The sequence below is a fragment of the Phycodurus eques genome, chromosome 1 (genome assembly GCF_024500275.1).
Source record: "Phycodurus eques isolate BA_2022a chromosome 1, UOR_Pequ_1.1, whole genome shotgun sequence".
In the NCBI taxonomy this organism is placed as follows: Eukaryota; Metazoa; Chordata; class Actinopteri; order Syngnathiformes; family Syngnathidae; genus Phycodurus; species Phycodurus eques.
This window is the reverse complement of record NC_084525.1, coordinates 35,089,906-35,110,890: the sequence shown is the minus strand read 5'-3', so window position 1 is coordinate 35,110,890 and position 20,985 is coordinate 35,089,906. Positions and strand designations below refer to the sequence as shown.

At 40.9% G+C, this 20,985-nt stretch overlaps 1 protein-coding gene across 2 annotated transcripts; it reads right to left on the bottom strand.

Moving 5' to 3' along the window:
- Positions 1–25: 25 nt before the first annotated feature.
- Positions 26–17,714, bottom strand: LOC133409583 (6-phosphofructo-2-kinase/fructose-2,6-bisphosphatase 2-like). Of its 2 annotated transcripts, XM_061689809.1 has the most exons (16): positions 17,610–17,714; positions 16,924–17,075; positions 15,929–16,054; positions 13,288–13,384; positions 13,119–13,185; positions 12,969–13,043; positions 12,832–12,888; positions 12,557–12,681; positions 10,184–10,391; positions 9,876–10,022; positions 9,691–9,795; positions 9,455–9,584; positions 5,480–5,542; positions 5,321–5,385; positions 3,586–3,780; positions 26–3,391 (listed from the first exon to the last, which is right to left on the bottom strand). In XM_061689809.1, exons 2-16 carry the CDS (start codon positions 16,997–16,999, stop codon positions 3,338–3,340), a joined length of 1,590 nt encoding a protein of 529 aa, XP_061545793.1. In that variant the 5' UTR covers positions 17,000–17,075; positions 17,610–17,714; the 3' UTR covers positions 26–3,337. The 2 variants fall into 2 exon arrangements, with proteins under 2 accessions (XP_061545793.1, XP_061545803.1); XM_061689819.1 differs by lacking the exons at positions 26–3,391; positions 3,586–3,780 and adding an exon at positions 4,366–4,395.
- Between the last annotated feature and the right edge of the window lie 3,271 nt (positions 17,715–20,985).

Genomic DNA, 20,985 nt, shown 5'->3' with positions numbered 1-20,985 from the left:
CTGAAATAAAATAAACATAAGGTACAAAAAGTATCAACGGCATATGGAATTGAATTGTATTGTACTGTGTTTATTATCAGACCTGACATAAATCCTGAAATGCATGCGAATTTAAAACTATACAATACAATTACAGTCGGCTGAATCACTATAACAATGCTTTTCATGTGGTCCTCAAATATTACTAGGTGACACAACAGTGTTATGTGCACATCAAATCTTTAAAGGCTGTTTCTGTCATCACTTAATACACCAAAACAACAAGCAGATTAAAGTTCTCAGACACGCAAGTCATCCGGTCGCCAAATGCCGATGTAATACTTTGGATACATCGCTGTGAGTCATACAAAATGGCAATGATTCTGAAATGGGATTCTGAAAACCATCAGCAATTGAAGCAAACAGATCCTAAATATCAATCACTCATGTAGAGTTGGCATTGGTTGACTGTAAGATATACACATTTGTTTGTCTGATCCCAGCGTATACGATTGTTTAGAAGCAACATGAAACCAAGCACAGGTTTAAAAAAAAAAAATACAAAAATAAAATCTATAATGTTGACTTGGTCATTATTTCATTTCATAATCATTTGAAGTACTTTAAAATGCACCTTGTAGCTTGTTATAGAGAGGCACTTTTGTATTTATTCCATCCATCCATCCATCCATCCATTTTCTTTACTGCTTATCCTCACTAGCCTGATTCTTAATTTTTACATTGCATGAATGTAGAGGCGGAGGAACCGGGGGGTACTGGGGGGCTGCGACAAAAATTGAATCGACAAAAGTGCCCTTGAAAATCTTAGGTCAGCACCCCCCTGTTGACAATTGGTTATGGAGGGGAACAGGAAAAGGTGCCCCAAAAGTACTGTGCCTCGCCCCACTTTCAAAGTTGTTCCACCGCTCCTCCATCAATGGTGTCCTTAAAAGTTCAACTGAGTAGTGCACGCTTTCTCTTTTGTCTACAGTTTAGACAATCATAATGACAAGCTTTTCATTACAAAGTGTGTACCCTTGCATACTCGAGCCCTTAGTAACTGCATTGAATTTCAGATGGTTCAAATGTAATTTAAACACTCACAATCAGATATTGTGTGACCATGAATAAAGAAAAGGAGCTAGAAACAGTTGGAAGGGCAGTTGGTGTGATAAAAGGTATCAAAGATCACAAATTATCTTTCCTTTCATGTAAAACTTTGCATGAGTTGGTAAGACTATTTAGGGTGCATCAACAATCTTAACACTTCAGACACATATGGGACATTTTTTAAATAATCGATCCTCTCAATGTGTCAGCATGACATTTTTGTTGTTTTTTATTTTATTATTATTTGTATTTATTTTTTTAATCGCTTTGACAACACCAGCCATCATTATGAAGCCATAATTTAATGCTGGCAACAAGCGGAAGCGGAAACGTCCCATGTCCAAATTTGGTCAATTTCATAATTTTTTTTCACAAATCGAGTCTATTCGTCAGTTCCCACATGGGTCTATTATTTTTTCAAATTATTGACCAATCTTAAGTGTTGAGAATGGCTTGCTCTCATTGATAATGCAATGTTAAAGGCGGAACAAACGTGCCTTTTTGTTTCTTAATCCTGAAAAAGGGATTGTTTTGAAGATGCGAGGATTCTGCCCGATGCCAGGGACATGTGAAAAACACAACTCTGATACATTTAGAGACCACTCAAAATGTCCCTTAAATCAACATATCTACATTCATGGCTGCCATTCCATTCCAGTGTCTTGTTTCTGATTCTATTTAATGAAAAGGTTAAACAGAGGTAATACAGTGGACATCAAATGATTTCATCCACCAAAGGGCAGCTCGTAAGAACAAGGACAAGTCGCAGACATTAGTTACAACAAAGCTACAGACCAGCAAGGGACAAAAACAACTCTTTAGTCACCGGGATAACCGCCAATGCCTTTGAATATCATTCAACAACCGGAGTGATGTTCAAAAGATAATTTGGCCAATGGCAGTTGGCACAGTGGGGAAAGTTTGGAATAGGCTGTGAGAGGAAGAGCCAAAAGTCATGCAGTTAGGGGGGGGGGGGGGGAAGCCCTTCATCAATGAGAAGGAAGGACCAGAGTGTAAATGCCCAGATTAAGTTCATCTTCTGATTGTAATTTTCAGTATTTGCCTTTGCCTGGCCATCAAATGGTCAGATGAGTGCCACGGAGAAGCCTACAAGCCATGTCTGAAATTCTGTGTAGAATTTATTTGGATCTGGCGGTTGTCCTGGAAACAATGTGCTTCCTTCTGTTTTTGACAATGTTCCCCAACTCCGAGGATTGTTTTTGTTAACACCCAACAAAGCCAAGTTGTTTGGATTTCTGTGCCAGGAGTGGCATTAAGTCAAATCAAGGTCATCCCATTATTGATTTCTGAACTCTGCCAAAGATTAAAATTAAAATAAATAAAGGATCTTGCTGTTTTAGCAAACTTCAGATGGGCCTGGACATATACTGGCTTTAGCAGGGGGACACATCTGGCACTGCAGGATTTGAGTCCGTGGCGGCGTGTTACTGTTACTGATGGTAACCTTTGTTACGTTGGTCCCAGCTCTCTGCAGGTGATTCACTAGGTCCCCCTGTGTGGTTCTGGGATTTTTGCTCACCGTTCTTGTGCTCATTTTAACCCCACGGGGTGAGATGTTGCGTGGAGCCCCAGATCGAGGGAGATTATCAGTGGTCTTGTATATCGTCCATTTCCTAATAATTGCTCCCCCAGTTGATTTCTCCACACCAAGCTGCTTACCTATTGCAGATTCAGTCTTCCGAGCCTGGTGCAGGTCCGCAATTTTGTTTCTGGTGTCCTTTGACAGCTCTTTGGTCTTGTCCATAGTGGAGTTTGGAGTACGACTGTTTGAGCTTCTGGACAGGTGCCATTAATACAGGAGGACAAGAGGAGCCTCTTAAAGAAAAAGTTACAGGTCTTGCTTGTTTGTAGGTAACCAAATTCTTATTTTCCACCACAATTTGCTCATAAATTCTTTAAAAATCAGACAATGTGATTTTCGGGATTTCTTTCTTCTCATTTTGTCTCTCAGAGGTGAGGTATACCTATGATGAAATTTACAGGCCTCTCGCATCTTTTTAAGTGGGAGAACTTGCACAATTGGTGGCTGCCTAAATACTTTTTTGCCCCACTGTATTTGCAAACAACTCATGGATGGAGTCTTAAATCGTATGACATCTCTGTACAGTGATTGGGTTGAAGTTTCAGTGGCAAACAAACAAACAAACAAACAACTATTTGTTCAAGCGGAAGGTACACATGGAAACATTTGGTCAACGATGTATGTCGAGACTAAATAACCTTTTCTTTAGCTCCCAGGACAGTCGTTTGTGTCTCCTGCACTGAAGCCGTTCAGGGAGTCCTACGAAGATACACAGAGAGAGAGTTGAACATTTAATGAAAACACCCCACCAAGAGTCACGTAAGCACAACTTGTTTAAATTTTGACATATGAGCTCACCGGTCAGGGTGAAACACGCCCTGTCTGGACAGCAGCGACTAATAAATCCCTTTCCTCCATTTTTCTTCCACCTTCTTCACAAATTCAACACTGACCTCTCTTTCTCGCAGCTCCACGCCCTCTGATAGCTCAGAGAATTGCAGGTTGGGTAAAACGGGAGTCTGGGACAAGCGAGGTTGCGGAGGGTTGCCGACACTGTAAAGACGAGGCCGCTTGATCTGGTCGTGGCTGGACAGAGGTGTGAAGCTATTCCTCCGGTAGAAAGCTGGCGGAACTTCTCGTTCTTTGTTCTACTCGGCAATGGCAGACAGAGTTGGCAAGAACTGAGTAACATGATTTTGCGATATGTTTTAGAACAGCTTTATGTATATTTCTGGTGTATTTAGCTCAGGCAATAACCTGTAGTTCTGCGCTTTACAGTCAGTTCCTCAACAATGCAGAACTTTAAAAAAAAAAATAAATAATAATAACAACAATAAGAATAGCCCTCCCAAAGTGACAAAAGAGAAAAGCGTCTTGATAACGGTTTCTGTTAATGTTTGCTGTTAGACATTGCAAAAAAACAAAAAATAATAAATAAAAGAAAATTTAAAAAAAAAGAGAAGATGCCAGCGAGCTTTGAAAAGTGAGGGAAAACATGACATTCAGCTGTGAAGAGAACACATCCAGCCACAGCTTTGCCAAGTTATGTCGCTACAAATTGCCCAAATCCAAAAGACATTGAGAGACCAACCACACGACTTCCGACACCTTCCCAAGGTCTGAAACACGGTGTGCTCTGAAAGCGATAAAGCCATCGTTAAACTTCCTCCCACCCCTTTCAACAAAGGTTCTTCTTTAAATGTCCCTCAGTATGTTTATGTGGGAGCACTCACTCTGTCTAGGACTCCAGGCTGAACGTCTCACTGCAAATAACACACAATTATAACCAGGAAACAAATATGGAGCTGTTCTTAAAAGAGGTAGTGATGAACCAAAAAGGTAGCAAAGGCAAACTGTTGTGAGCTGGTACAAAAACAAAGTATACAGTATAGCAAATTATAAAATGATGACACAAATACATTAAACATTGTTACACAAACTCAACTTGAATCTGTAACTTTTTGTCTTGTCATAGTGCATTGCAACTCTTGCATTTTGGCATGTATTCAATTAGTAACAATATGGCCTCAAATGTTTACTTGTGCTTAGTAGTTGTTAGCTTCTTTTAAAAGCCTCTATTCAGTCATCATTAAGGGACATATATTTTTCATTTTGGCTCAGTGGTTAGTTGTGCTTCCACAGTTTGGCCAATATGTCAAACTAGCATCACCAGCAGTATCTGCTTACTCAAAAACCTTTAGAACCAAATGGAGTGATCAGAATTTACAGAATTTCAACAGATGTTGTGCGAGGCACGATTGATGACTACTTAGCACGTCTGCCTCACAGTTCTGAGGACCCGGGTTATGTTCCGGCCTCGCCTGTGTGGAGTTTGTATGTTCTCCCCGTGCCAGTGTGGGTTTTCTCCGGCTACTCCGGTTTCCTCCCACATCCCACATCCCAAAAACATGCATGGTGGGTTAATTGAAGACTCTAAATTTCCCATAGGTGTGAATGTGAGTGCTAATGGTTGTTTGTCTATATGTGCCCTGCAATTGGTTGCCGACAAGTTCAGGGTGTACCCTGCCTCTCGCCCAAAGATAGCTGGGATAGACTTCGGCACGCTCACTACCCTTGTGAGGATAAGCGGTATGGATAATAGATGGATTGAATGGATGTTGTCAGGCGCCACGTATTCACGGAGAAACCTGTCACCCAATTCCTAATGAAACATAACCATAAGCTTACTAAAGGTCTGTCCCTGTGAGTGTTGACAGCCTCCACCTTCAGGTCAAACATGTCCACTTCACAACCTAGTGGAGGAGGACAAGAAAAAATGTGTCAATACCACAAATGGATACTGTGAATGTGAAGTTCAGCTGACACGAGAACAGTGTGGGGACTTACCATAAGCCACAGGGGTGAGTTTGAGGACAGTGTGCAAGGGACACTTCAAGTATGGAAGATCGTCTGTGACAAAGAAATAAAAAATAAAAAAAGAAATCAGCTTAAAATCAGGCTGGCAAACATCTCTTATATGTCCTACGCAGGATGTTGTGTTCCAACTTAATACGCTATCCCCATTGGGACAAAAGGGCGGATAAAAAGCAACCCACAGGTCCTTTTGGTTTTATGTCTGTCGTCTTTTCGTCTGTCTGTCCACGCCCAATTGTGGCTCGGACCCTGAGTCATAGTCAAATGCTTTCTTCTATTACAAATTGTGCAACCGCAGGCCATTAAGTACAGCAAACTCTACGCTCCAGTGACCTTTTTGGGTACACCTACGTAAACTAAAAAATCCAAGACAACTACTGGAATAAAATATTCTGCGTTCATCAAGATAAGAACATTTGGTTTTCTGTGATATTCGCAGGAACATTTTTTTATACAAATCCCTTTCTGTACCCCCAAAAAGCGCAGCTGGTTATGGTACCAGTCTCTATCTATCAACCTATAAAGCGCTACAATACAAGAGTTCACGTTTACTTGTGGTTCCCAGAAGCTCTACAGACTGACCCTTCTGCTATCAGGCTCCTCTACTGTGGAACCATCTTCTAGACATGGTCTTAAGGGCAGACCTGCTCACAATTTAAGAGGCAACTTGCAATTGTCCTTTTTGATATGAGGTTACAGTGAGAAGTGTGGTGCTGGACCTGCTCCATGGAACATGCTTTGACATATTTGTGTCCGTTCCAAGAAAACGTATGTGCATCTACAAAAAGTCTGCTTAAACTAATACCACACAAACAATTGTGTTTGCAATTGGTAACTGGTTAAAAAGTGTTATGATTTGCATCAAAGTCATACTAATAGACAGTCTGCTTAAACTAATACCACACAAACAATTATTTTAATAATATTTCAATTTTTTTTAATGGACACAACTGTCCGATTAGCTTACGACAAAGTCATTTGCCCAGGAGTTCACATACTTTTTCTTGCAGTGTGGAAAAAGCATGTAAACCCCTGGGTTAATGACTTAGCCAGAAGCTAATCGGAGGCAGGAGACGGGACGGTGTTGGCTAGTCTCAAGACGCATTGCCCAATATGAAACTTGTCACGCACTAAATCAGTGTCAGATACCTACAATTACAATTGCTGACTCACATGACGTTGGAAAGGGTTACAAAAGTATCCCTTGAAACCCTTTATGTTCATCAGTCAACTGGAAGTTGACTGATGAATGTTTAATATGCATCCCGCGTCTGAGACACACACAAATTAGCAGGGACGCATTAAGCATATTTAAGCCGCGTCTACAGACGTGTGGTTTAAGATCTGCCCTACGTATGTGTGTGTGTGTGTGTGTTGATGAAGAGCTTGCACACACAGCGAATCAAAAGTATGACTCCTGTCTTGATGCTAGCCAATCAAGAGGCAGAGTAGGGCGGGTTGCCGTTCCATACAATGGTTTTTTGTGGACTTGCAAAATTTTTATTGTTGTGGTAACACCCGCCGTGTCGCTCACGACGCAGCAGGCCGTTGGCAGAAAAGTGGTTGTTCCATAGATACACACAACGGTTTTTTTACATTCGCTGCAAGCGAACGAGCTAAGTTCTGGAGCTAAAAACGTGTGCATTCCCCCACATTTGTGTGTGTTCCCCCCATAACACACACACACACACACACACACGCACGCACACACACACACACACACACACGGGAAAGTTAACCGTTTATAAACCATAACCACAGCTGCTTTATCAGCATTCAGGCGGTAGTTGACTTGAGTAAACTCATGTTCAGGTAAACGTCTCACATCACAACCCAGCACTTCGAGGGCGGGCCTTATCCATCCATCCATTTTCTGAGCCGCTTCTCCTCACTAGGGTCGCGGGCTTGCTGGAGCCTATCCCAGCTGTCATCGGGCAGGAGGCGGGGTACACCCTGAACTGGTTGCCGGCCAATCGCAGGGCACACGCAAACAACCAACCATTCGCACTCACATTCACACCTACGGGCAATTTAGAGTCTCCAATTCATGCATGTTTTTGGGATGTGGGAGGAAACCGGAGTGCCCGGAGAAAACCCACGCAGGCACGGGGAGAACATGCAAACTTCCACACAGGCGGGGCCGGGAATTGAACCCGGGTCCTCAGAACTGTGAGGCTGACGCTCTCACCAGTCGGGGCGGGCCTTATTTTACATTTTATTTATTTATTTTATTTTTATTTTTTTTCCATTCAAATTTGGCAGGGTTTAAGACATTTTTTGGGTCAGTTAATTACTCTATACCTCTGTGCCAAATGTTTCATATTTGTTTAGGTACAATTTGTGCAAACAGACCCTGAGTTTGATTTATTTATATTTTTTTTCATCCGAAGATAAATAAAAATGATTTATTGTTCGACATTACAATGCCAATATTCACAATTCTTCAGAATTGAAAGGTAATTGTTCTTAAAGAGGATGTACTTGAATTATTATGCTCTATTATTATATCAGTGGCATAAAAAAAAAAGGTTTTTGGGAGAACATAAAATCCTAAATAGTTTTTTGTTGTGACAGGTTAAAACATAATATATTGAGAGCGATTGAGAGCAGTTGCGCTCAGCAATGGATAACACAAAAATATGCTACAAATTGTACAGATACAAATCTGCAATATAGCGGGACCATGAAGCAACAACCGTCACATAGCGGAGGATTACTGCATGACAATAAGCCTACCTTTTTCTCTCAAGGACAAGATAACTGTGTGAACAGGACTTTCTTCCTTGACTCACTTCCATTTCCTTTAAATGTGCGTTGCTCTTCCGTGTTCCTCAGCGTCAGAAAGAGGAGCAAAGCAACTTTAAGTTATCGGTCTCTCTTTCTTTGCAAAGAGTTCATTAAATTGACAAAAGACAAGATTGTTTCCTGATTTAATTCCAAAAGACCTTTTTCTGCTGAGGCCTGAAATCAGGTCATTCAAATTTCTCAGGCTTATCTACGTCACTAGCAAAGATCTCCGCCTACATCTCCGCTCACCAGCCAGCACTGTCCACAAAACAAACACGTGTGCTCTCACAAGTGGGTCTTCTACATGGAGGCAACCAAGCAGAGGAAAAGGGGGCAGTCTTAGCCAAATATGGAGAAAGCGGATACAAAACTGGGTCAAGAAGAAGTAGCGGTCAGAGGGGCCTTTTCTGGACATTATTATGACAAGGTGTTTTTTTTTTGTTTGTTTTTTTTAAAGAAATTGACATTTTTATACTATGACCATGTTAGAAAGTCACTCTAATGGGAGTCTAAAAAGCCAAAATATGGCACCTTTAAGAAAATATTTTCTATTGTCACACAGATGAAGATACAATCACATTTTATAACCAATTTATGCAGCAATCCGGGTGCAAAAGTACATAAAATTTAACTCAACGGAAGTAAAAACTATTGCATTTATAATGATCTAGTTTTATTAGGGTTTAATCATTTATTAGGTATTTAATCAGATAGCTGAATGTGTGTTAACTGTAATTGCTTTGCATAAGCATTTCTGCACTGGAAGTGCACCAAGTTTTCACAGCATTATGTAGCATGACTAGCCTGATAAAAATCTAGTTTGATCTGATTGTTTGGCTTGTGGCATATTTTAAAAGAACAAATGCCTCCACGTTTCTGTGCAGCTCTCTATTTTGGTTGCTTATACTTTTCTCTCTCTTTAAAATGAAAATGCATTCCTAGAGTTGGACAACATCTCTCCTGGGCCTCTTCAGCGTCGTTCAACCCCCCAACCCCTCCAGAAACTCATGTGTGCTGTAATCACTTCATTACATGTTCAGTAGAGATAAATAACGAAATAATTTGGATGATTAGTTTGAAATGGTTAGGATGCAATCGAATAAAAATCATACAACTAAAAGACAGACTTAACGCAATATTATGCTCTCATGCTTTTTCTACCAGCGCTCTTGTCCAGGAAGTAGGCAAGAAGGCAACGCATGACGGCTTGATGACAGATGACCAGCACGTTGCCCTGTCGCTCCAGCTCCATGATAACTGGCTCCAGCCGCTGCACAAGGTCCTGGTAGGACTAAAGCCAAAAGAAAAGGACATATAATGTAGAGTTAAAAGCAAGAGGTGACTTTGACTCAATCAATAATCAATTATTAAATGACCCAAATAAAATGTCAAAATACTTCTCCCCCTGGATAGCGGTAGTGATACTTGTCCTGGTATCTCATGGCGTATTCATCTGGGTACGTTTCCTCAATTATTTTGTACGTCATCTCTTCACAAACTCCCTGAAACCCAAAGCAATAAAACCCTAACTAACCACTGACGACTATTTATGTATGACTGTCTCTTTAGAGGACATACATACAGCATCAATCTCGTTAAGGATTTTCCACTGCTCGTACGGAACGCCAAGCTCCTCTGCAGTCTGAATTGTGCGCCTCAGCTGACTGGTCCAAACTTTCAGGTCTGACAGACGATATTCCTTGACAAAACCCTTCAGTGCTACAGCAAACTGAATAAAATACATGTCGTTAGGACATAAGACAGACATTTTAAGAGAAATGCTCTAGATTTATTCAACAGTATTGGCAAAAAATATCAAACACGCATTAACTTTTGTTTTCTGTCCAGTTGTAAAAGGGTATTGCTGAAATGCAAGCATAAGCTCAGCACCTGTTTCCCTCTGTCTGACAGCTCAGAATCTCCGCCAATGCGTCCCTGCTGATTGTGATGGCTCTCTCCATGTCGACAGAGGTAGATGGAGTGGGAGTGCACATGGATGTTCATGAGGTAGTAGACAATTTTACTCTGAATGTAATCCTGCACCCTGTTGACAAGGAAACGACGCCCAACGTTGATGACCTGAATAAAGGACAGGCTCCTGCAAGGAGAGAAGGACAATGATGGAATCTAAGTCTCACAGAAACATACAGTAACTGAATCTGGTTTTTTTTCTTAATAAACTGAATCCAGAATCAGAATCAGAATAATCTTTATTTGCCAGTATGTCCAAATAACACACAAGGAATTTGTCTCCGGTAGTTGGAGCCGCTCTAGTACCACAACAGACAGTCAATTGACAGAGAACACTTTGGAGACATAAAGACAAAAAAAAAAAAAAAAAAGTCACTGAGCAGTAAAGGGTTGCTAGTTATCTGGTAATGCCGGTAAAAAATTTTTTTGGACAATTGTGCAAAAAGATGCAGAGTCCTCTCGCACTTAGAGCAGTTCGAATGACTAATATTGCAATAGTCCGGTGCAATGACCATTGTGCAAAGGGCGCCGAGACTTCAAGGATTGTATGCGGTTTAAAGTGACGAGTAGTGCGATAGTCTGGGACAATGTTGGTTGTGCAAATGTTGCAGATACTCCTCAATCAGTGTGCAAATGGAGCAGATGCTACTCTGGGATGAGTGGCCAGTATTGGTCAACAACAGATATGACAATAGTGTAGTGTGGCGAGACAATCCAAGTAAGCAGAGCTGCAGAAGGAAAAGCTTGTGCTTTTGCTGCAGTCTCTCTAATTGGAAATTATCCATCCATCCATCCATTTTCTGAGCCGCTTCTCCTCACTAGGGTCACGGACGTGCTGGAGCCTATCCCAGCTGTCACCGGGCAGGAGGCGGGGTACACCCTCAACTGGTTGCCAGCCAATCGCAGGGCACATAGAAACAAACAACCATTCGCACTCACAATCATGCCTACGGGCAATTTAGAGTCTCCAATGAATGCATGTTTTTGGGATGTGGGAGGAAACCGGAGTGCCCGGAGAAAACCCACGCAGGCACGGGGAGAACATGCAAACTCCACACAGGCGGGGCCAGGGATTGAACCCGGGACTTCAGAACTGTGAGGCTGACGCTCTAACCAGTCGGACACCGTACCGCGTAATTGGAAATTACCATCAGATAACTCAGGCCTTTCAATACCAACAAGGTTCGAGGAAATCAACTCTTCCAATGTGCCATGGGAACATCAAATTACCGTAATTTCTCGTGTATAATGCACACCCATGTATAATACGCACCCCCAAAGTTGACCCCAAAATTCCCGAAAACCCTACCTATGTATAGTGCTTTTTTCATTGCATGATTTTGCTTCTACCCATATAATCAAAACAAAGTATTATCTGTATTTTTTTAGTTTTTACAAAGAATTATTCTGAAGTTAAGCACTTTATTTGAACATGTAATCATTTTTTTTTTTATTTACTGGCTCTTATTTTGAAATTCACAGCCCTACTTATATTAATTAAATTTAAAAAACACATAGTTGTGCTCATATATTTGATTACGCACGCAGAATTTGTAAGATGGGTACAATTCTTTAAAGAAAACATGAAGGACCAGGCGAAACACATTTAATTTAATTTTAATGGGATTCAAATTAAACGGTCAAGCATTTCAGAAAACATCATGAAACAAAACATGACCATAAAGAAATTAATGATGGTTGTTGTTCATTCATCAGTCATATTAAAAAATATATATATTTCACAAATTCTACCAGGGTATGTAAACTTATGAGCATAACTGTACGTATATTCAGTCATACGTACCCCCCCGTCATATTGGAATGAAAGTGAAGGGTATCGCTTTTTCATAACCAAGAGGTGACATTTTTGAATGAAAGTGTAGTTTTTTTATAATCACTAGATGGCGTCATAAATTTATAAAATGTGAAAGTTTTTTCCATTTGCCCCTATACCTATGTATCATGCTCACTATTGACTTTTTTGACAATTTTTTGGGGGGGAAACATTTGCATTATACATGAGAAATTACAGTATGTATCTAAGATGGTTAGAGGCTAAAAGGTTCCTAGTATCCTGGACATGTACAAATACCATATTTTTCATAAGTAAATAACCATAACTATAAACGTGTGAATAAATTACAACCTAATACTATAGGAGAATTTGTATAACGACTGTGTTATCATCTAGCCCTGCTGACCAACTTGTGTAACATCAACTTGTTTTTTATTCAAAATGTCAAAGGAACGAATGACACGGGGGTTCATGTCTAGCCATGTAAAACATCATACTTGTCATGTTCATCTGGATCCAAAGGCTGGTAAGTTACTTTATAACACTCTATCCTCTTGAGAAAATCGTCCATGACACTTTCTCTGTCCCTCTCTGGGTAGTCAGGACTTGATACCTTCACATCCTATTTAAAAAAAAAAAAAAAAGAATATAAAGAATTAGCAGGATATTATGATGCCACAATGTAAGTTCAAGGCTGCATTAGAGCAATTTAAATTAATATTTGTTTTGTTTATTCAGTCAAATAAAAATATGACATTGTGGCTTTAATTACCAGAATGTTTGCAGCAATGACTTCTGGATCGTCACATACAGATTCTACGAAAAACACCTAAATGAAAAAAAATATGTATTTATTATAATACTGACGATCTGTATATTATGACAATTAATCATCAATGGAGTTTTGACCTTGTATGAATTATCCTTTGCGAAATTAAGGATGAGCTCCCGCCTCTCCCTGGTGGTGTTGGTAGCATCAAATACCTGTACAAAACAATTTGAAATTCAGGCCAAATCAAGAAAAACTGGAGACATAGCGATCGGTTATCGATTTCTTACAGCAATCTGCCCTCCTTCCTCCTTCAGATAGGACTTGACATCTTGTAATGCCACCAGAGCACACTGTCTGTTAAAACCAAAGTTATATGAATGCTTCTACAATGCACAACCAGTCTTATTTGTGAAACATTTAGTGACTTTTCTAGCTTGCAGCGCTAGTCTTACTGACTTTCTTATTTGCATGGCTTCTTCGTTGTCATGTCTGAAAAAGTCATAGGACTTGTATGACTTCACAGCTTCTCTCCTATAAACTCCAAGGTTGAATACTGTGGGGAAACCATGGGAGATGGTAAAAACACAAAAATTGTTCTAGGCGGTGACCTTCCAATCAACTGTGCCTTACAAACCGGTTCACCTGCATTCCAACAGTGTACAAATATAACTACAGAGACATGCAATGTTGACATGGACACAATCACATTCTGTACTTAACGTACGTACAATTTGTGAGTGGAGGAACGTCTCTGAACACAGCAGTTGTTTACAGTTTACAAAAAGCAAGTGTGTTGAATTGAGTGTGTGAGTTATTAAGAATCCAATCTATGACTAAAAGGCCTCAAACTTCATTTTTCCAGACACGCGGGTACTAGGACTTGGGGGAGGGAGTTAGTGCGCAGTGGCCCGAGCCCTGCATTTTATTAACTGACCTTCCAACTAACTCCATTAATGCTTCCTAATAATCGGAAAGCTGCCCACTACTGCAGTGTCACTAATGGTGTTTTTACTTTGTTCACTTGTCAGCTGACTTAAATGTATGAATATGTCCAGAATGCACTTCATTCTGCACACAAAAACACTTCATTTAACAAAACTTCATTGGATGTACAATACACACAACAGACATGAGACCTAAATGTCACTAAAAGTCCCAAGTCACTTGGTCCCGATTTCTAAGCAGTCAGCCACGCTCAAATCCCACATGAGTAAAGTCTCCAGTAAGACTCATGCACTGTACCTCATACAAGTCCCAAGTTAGTCATCCTAGTCCTAAATGTGACGGGTTAAGCGGCATTCATACACAACAATTTTCAACACCTTAACAGATTTTTTTAAATGTGAGCGATCCCACACTTGTGGGGGTGTTAAACCGTCTTGTGTGTGTGGTGTATTCAAGATGACCAACATAGCACACCAGACACATAACGATGTCTGGAGTATTATCAAGACTGAATTGCGAGGCAGCATTGTGCCACAGGACATCCAGAGATAATGAATAAATCATGAACAGGTTCATCATTTAAGGTTGTCTCCCCGCAACATTTTCCGAGAAAATCAGGGAGAGAAAAAACAAAACACTTAACATCCCCCGGACCTACAGATGCGCGATTAATGGACTATTGATTTATTTGAGTTTATTTTTGTCAGGACGATTCGATTTTTAATAAATTTTTTGCAGCTTCTGTAGTAACAACATGGCTGCGAAAGGAGTGGGCCAATTTTAGGAAAGAGTCAGTGTTGCCAAATAAGCAACTTTGACACAATATTTTGCAACTCTTCCGATCCCTCTAGCGACTATTTTTCAGAAAGGCAACTAGTTTAATTACTGTTAAGAAGCAGAAAATACAAGCGGTATAATTTCACATTTTTTTCCCGTATGAAAGAAAGGAGCCCGGTGGTAATCGCAGAGTTAATCACACTGAACATGGCAAAATTCATGATTTTGACAAAAAAAAGCCATTTTTTCCCAGAGGAAAACCTTCCTTTCACATTATCTGCAAAGAAAATATTTGTATTTCTATTATTTCTGTGTTAGTTGATGCATGTTAATTTGAAAAGAAAACACCCTTCCTCATAGGATAATCACTGGGACTTTGATGGCTTTGATCGCAAGGGAGGGAAAATGCTCATATTTGCCCGAATCGTCAGCGTGTGTGTGTACCCTGCTTTAGTCAGACCAGTCAGACCAGTACCCCGCTTTAGTCAGACCAGACCTGGTAATTTCGTTGAGCACAGGTCGGCACATCTGAGAGTGGGCGGGCTGCGCCAGTGTTTACAGCAGACTTCAGTCGCTGCCAATCAAAGCGGCTCCTCTCATTCCCTTTAAATGTGGCGCAATTGACAGTGTCCACGGAGACATGTCACCATTCTTTGTGCATTCTAAGCAGCGATCCGTGTGTTAGTGGACCACTGTCACTGCTCTCTGCCTGCGCCACGATCAAATTCACCAATATCGCGTTTGACCAGCGGTCTACCTTGCGCCAGGACAAGTTGGCAAACACGTGCAGTGAGCCTTATATGCCTGCAGGAAAATCAGGATCCGCCGTCATGTGCGCCCTGCCACAGATGAAGTTGTCTATAAAAATTGAGCCCCAAGTCCCAAGTAAATCATCTTAAGTCTCAATGACATAGTCTCAAATGCATCCTAAGTAACTCAGTCAAATATCAAGTCATTCAACAAAGTCTCAAGCAAGTGACGTGAGCTTATGGTGCTACAAAACAAAGTGCAAGTCAGCCCAGGTGAGCTGTTTTTTTTTCCTCCCCACCGACAAAGATGAATGGGACAGAACTCATATGTTCATGAGACTGCAGAATTTGTTTTAAGAGATATTCAAAGAATATAGGGTAAGGACTGGTTAACAAGTCAAATCTTTAGACTCATATCGGCTTTCACTATCATTGTTATTTTAGTCATTTTGAGTACATTTCATGGGGTCGCGCATGCATGAATTTTTTGGGGGGTTGTTTCCATTTACAGCTAACCACTGTTTCAGTCAAGTGAATTTTAGTATCATAGCCATGCAAAATAAGTGGCTCATAACACAACACAAAGCTCAAGGAGGCTTTGCTTTTACTTATGACTTGATACCAACCCTTAGTCGGTACTCCAATCCAGTTGAGGTAGCGCGTCAGCTTCTTGGACATGTAGGTTTTCCCCCGAGCAGGCAACCCAATCATCACAATCACAGTCGGAGAATTGGTCATGTAGGAGGCCCAGGCTGCAAAATAATTTAATAAATTAACCTTAATGTAGACGGTCATCTGATAAAAGGACAACTAATCCCTAACAATACAGGGATTCCTCGTTTTGTCAGCGGTCCTGACATACGAAGTTTCAAGGTTACGAACAGCACGCAATAAACTAGTTTTAGCAGCAACGTAAGAATAACTCATCATACGGAACAACAAGGTGCACTCAGTTACCACCGTATCTGCTCTTTCATTTGATTGTTTTAAATGTCTGGTCTCGAAGTGTTTTTCATAAAATGATTTACTATGACAACTACTGCCTCAGTATAGGTTAGTGATAGACTACAGCGCGCTACCCCTTTTTATACAAGTTTGGGTACCTTCGCTGCTCTAGGAAAGGAACTCCATCATAAACTGAGAAACCCATTTACTGATTTTTTTTTTTATATGTGAAACAACATACACGCATGCTGAAGAATAACAAGTCAGTATTGCAGTGGCACATTTAGCTTAAAGTTTGACTTGCAACTGCGTGTGTTTCGGTTGACTTTTTAGCCAACTTAATGAGTAAACTAGTGGAGCCTAGTTGAACAAAACATGAAATAGTAAATGTAGACAAAAACAGTTTTCCCGTTAGCATAAAAGCTAGACAAATGTTCAAGAGCAAACACCGAACAAGACCAGACTTGACCCTAACCCTTTAAGGCTGTCAAGAGGAGATCATGCAGAAAAATTCTTCATGGAGTCACTTCAGATTCATCTTGATAGTGGCATTTCTTCTTGTTCTGAATATGACTCATCACTGGTACTTGAGAACTGGGTTCAACGTTGACTAGTCAATACTTAAAGACCTCAGCTGAGTCAACCTTGAGGCACAGAGAGAAAACAAATCACTCACAGCACTTTTTCTCAGTCCTTTTGGACTCCACTGAACCGTCTGCCGTGTCTGCTGGCCTCTGATGCCGGGCAGCCATGGCAGGTCAGCTTGCTGCGTCGCTGGCCTGGTTTTCCCTCGTCACCGTCACAATGAAGTCACCTCTCTGTGGCGGACTGGTTGATAATGACATTCAGCCACATCAAAAAGGATCAGAGCAGTACAGCCAGATGGAAAAGATGTTAAGAGGCGGTGTGTGATTACGGAAGATTGGGGCAAATTACAGTATAAAAATAGGATGCAACAGTGGGTCAATATGCTGATCACTTAGTACACATAGTAATTAGCCAATATTTTAATACACATGGGATCACATGAATAGAATTCGATTAACAAATGCTGATTATGAATAATAATCAGCACTACAACGTTACAGGACATTGAAAGATTAAATTAAGCAAAAGCACTGTCTGGGGAACATTTGTGACAATCACCTGGGAAAATATAACACATAAACGACAAGTGTATGACGATGAGAGAGCTGGAAATTCGCCAGTGATGTATGACACAAGTCAAAGCAACTCGAGACGTTACTTATACTTCAACGACTCGAAAAGGGTTTATAATTACAGCTTTATACAAATACCCAATAACGACAGAATAAAGCACATGACAACGCGGATATGAATGATGAAACGCTGAAGACTCACCACGACTACGGCAGGTTGCGACACTTTCCGCGTTTGTCTTTGTGAAACTGTTGTCAGTTGTCGACACCTTCCTCTCCTCGGATGTTTTCTGCTCCTCCTCCTGCTGCCGTCTTAGCAGGAAGTGCGGCCCAGTCCACGTCACCTACACGACAACTACAAGATCCGGCAAAAGCTCCCATTTAAAATCCCGCAACCGCCTGCTATCATTTAGAAACACCTTTTATCCTGACTCTCAATATTTAAGGTATTTTCTTACTTATGTTACTCATGTTACTTATTCCAATCCAGGGGGTGTTCGAGGGCCACATTTAGTTTTTAAAATGGCCGTGTCTTTCCTGGATGAGGGAACGACAGCAACGTGTTTATTTTACTAATACAATAATAAATAATGATATTAAATGTCATAATAATTGAGTGAGAATTAATCAACCAATTTAATCAAATTGATACATGTATATGTACAACTTAAATAACTATTTTAGAGTCAAACCACTAACATATACATTAAAATTAATTACATTTCGATGAAGCAATTTTGAGAATAAAAAAGGCTAAATTAAAGCAAAGCAAAGCAAATTCATTTATATAGCGCAGTTCATACACAAGGTAACTCAATGTGCTTTTCCGTGATTAAAAGCATTTAAAAACAAAGAGAGAGAAAACATTTAAAACAAAAATACAATTAAAACAGCGTAGAGTGCAAGAAATACAATTTTAAAGTGGAAATACAATAAAAAGCATGAGAAAAAAAGAAGAGTTTTTAACCTGGACTTAAAAACATTCACACTTGGAGCTGACGTCACTTCTGTTGCCAACTTATTCCATTTGTGTGCAGCATAAAGTGAAATGCTGCTTCACCATGTTTGCTTTGGACTCTGTGCTCCACTATTTGACCTGAGTCTGTCGGTCTCAGAGCCCTACTGGGTTTATATTACATTAGCATTTATTTCATGTATTCAGGACCTAAACCACTGAGTGATTTATACACCATTAGCACAGCTTCTATTATAAAGATGACTTGGAGCCAGTGTAGATACTTTAGAATTTGAGTAATATGCTCTGACCTCTTTATTCTGGTCAGAACCCGAGCTGCAGCATTCTGAATGAGCGGCAGCTGTTTAATGCTCTTTTTGGGGAGTCCAGTCGAAAGACCATTACAATAGTCAAGTCTACTTGGGGCGGCACGGTGGCCGACTGGTTAGAGCGTCAGCCTCACAGTTCTGAGGACCCGGGTTCAATCCCTGGCCCCGCCTGTGTGGAGTTTGCATGTTCTCCCCGTGCCTGCGTGGGTTTCCTCCCACATCCCAAAAACATGCATGAATTGGAGACTCTAAATTACCCGTAGGCATGACTGTGAGTGCGAATGGTTGTTTGTTCCTATGTGCCCTGCGATTGGCTGGCAACCAGTTCAGGGTGTACCCCGCCTCCTGCCCGATGACAGCTGGGATAGGCTCCAGCACCCCCGCGACCATAGTGAGGAGAAGCGGCTCAGAAAATGGATGGATGGAAGTCTACTTGGGAAATAAGCATGGTGAGCTTCTCCTGGTCTGTTTGGCACATGCAAGCCTTCACTCTGGATATGTTCTTCAGATGGTAGAAGGCAGTTTTAGTAATTGATTTGATATGACTGTTGAAAGTCAGCTAGGAATCTATCAGTACACCAAGGTTTCGGACTTGGTCTTTGGTTTTTAAAGAGAGTGACTCTAAAAGCACTTACTAAAAGCAATGCTCTTTTCTTTATTGCCAAAAACAATTATTTCAGTTTTGTTGTGGTTTAATTGAAGAAAATTTTAACTCATCAAGTTATTTATCCATGTTCTCCCCGTGCCTGTGTGGGTTTTCTCCGGGTACTCTGGTTTCCTCCCACATCCCAAAAACATGCATGGTCGGTTAATTGACGACTCTAAATTACCCGTAGGTGTGAATGTGAGTGCGAATGGTTGTTTGTTTGTTTGTATGTTCCCTGCGATTGGCTGGCAACCAGTTCAGGGTGTACCCCGCCTCCTGCCCGATGATAGCTGGGATAGGCTCCAGCACGCCCGCGACCCTAGTGAGGAGAAGCGGCTCAGAAAATGGATGGATGGAAGTTATTTATCTGTTTTAGACAGTGACACAACACCTCAATTGAACTGTTGTCATCTGGAAACACTGCTAGATATAACTGTGTGTCATCTGCATAGCTATGATAGTCAACTTTAAAGTTCTGAAGAATTTGACCCAAGGGTAGCATATACAGGCTGAAAAGGAGGGGTCCAAGAACTGACCCTTGAGGGACCCCATAGGTCATTGCCATTCAATGAGATTGTACACTTCCAGTGGTTACAAAATAACTCCTTTCCTCCAGGTCGGACCTGAACCATTTAAGGACTGTTTAATTTAGTCCTATCCACGTTTCCAACCTGTTCAGCAGTATATTATGATCTACCGCATATATGTCAAACCCACAATGTAATTATATTTGGCCCGCAAGGAGCTAGGGCCCCTTCCCTTTCTGTTGCAGTCGTTAGCAACTATGCTACCAGTCTCCTCGAGCAAATTTACACTTCCCCTTCCCAAAAAATGGCCAAACAAAAGATGGAAATCGGTTAACTTCCAAGACAGGTGGGAGGCAGATTGTCTGTTCACTAAAGTATAAGACAGACCAGATTGTTGTGTGCGGAGCAACGTGGCTATAACAAAGAATATAACATAATTGAATTAATGTTTTTTAAAATGCCCTTTATCAACTCCTAGGCAGGGACTGTTAATAGTTTGAAGTTTGGATTTTTATTGAAGGACATTTTTTTTTTTGGGTTGTTTTGTTGTTGGCCTTTGAAAAAAGATTTACATAAAAAAGAAAGGTAGTTGGACATAGATAAATAGAAGATGGAGAAACAGAAGAATTCATCCATCCATTTTCTGAGCCGCTTCTCCTCACTAGGGTCGCGGGGGTGCTGGAGCCTATCCCAGCTATTATCAGGCAGGAAGCGAGGTACACCCTGAACTGGTTGCCAGCCAATCGCAGGGCACATACAAACGAACAACCATTCGCACTCACAGTCACACCTACGGGCAATTTTAGAGTCCCCAATTAATGCATGTTTTTGGGATGTGGGAGGAAACCGGAGTGCCCGGAGAAAACCCACACAGGCACGGGGAGAACATGCAAACTCCACACAGACGGGGCTGGGGATTGAACCCGGGTCCTCAGAACTGTGAGGCCGACGCTCTAACCAGTCGTCCACCGTGCCACCTAGAAGAATTCATGTTATCTATTTAAATACAAAATAACAAACAAATACCACTGATGTCTTTTATCGCAAATTGGATTTCTCGTGTTCATAATATTAAAGTTTGTTTATTCCAGATTCAGTGTTTAAGCAAAATTTAAGTTTGT

Coding starts and splice junctions, on each gene's coding strand:
- LOC133409583 (XM_061689809.1), bottom strand. CDS start 16,999: ATGGCTGCCCGGCATCAGAGGCCAGCAGACACGGCAGACGGTTCAGTG. Junction 13,044..13,118: donor AGGAAGGAGGGCAGATTGCT/GTAAGAAATCGA, acceptor TGTTTTGTACAG/GTATTTGATGCTACCAACAC. Junction 12,682..12,831: donor TCATTGCTGCAAACATTCTG/GTAATTAAAGCC, acceptor TTTTTTAAATAG/GATGTGAAGGTATCAAGTCC.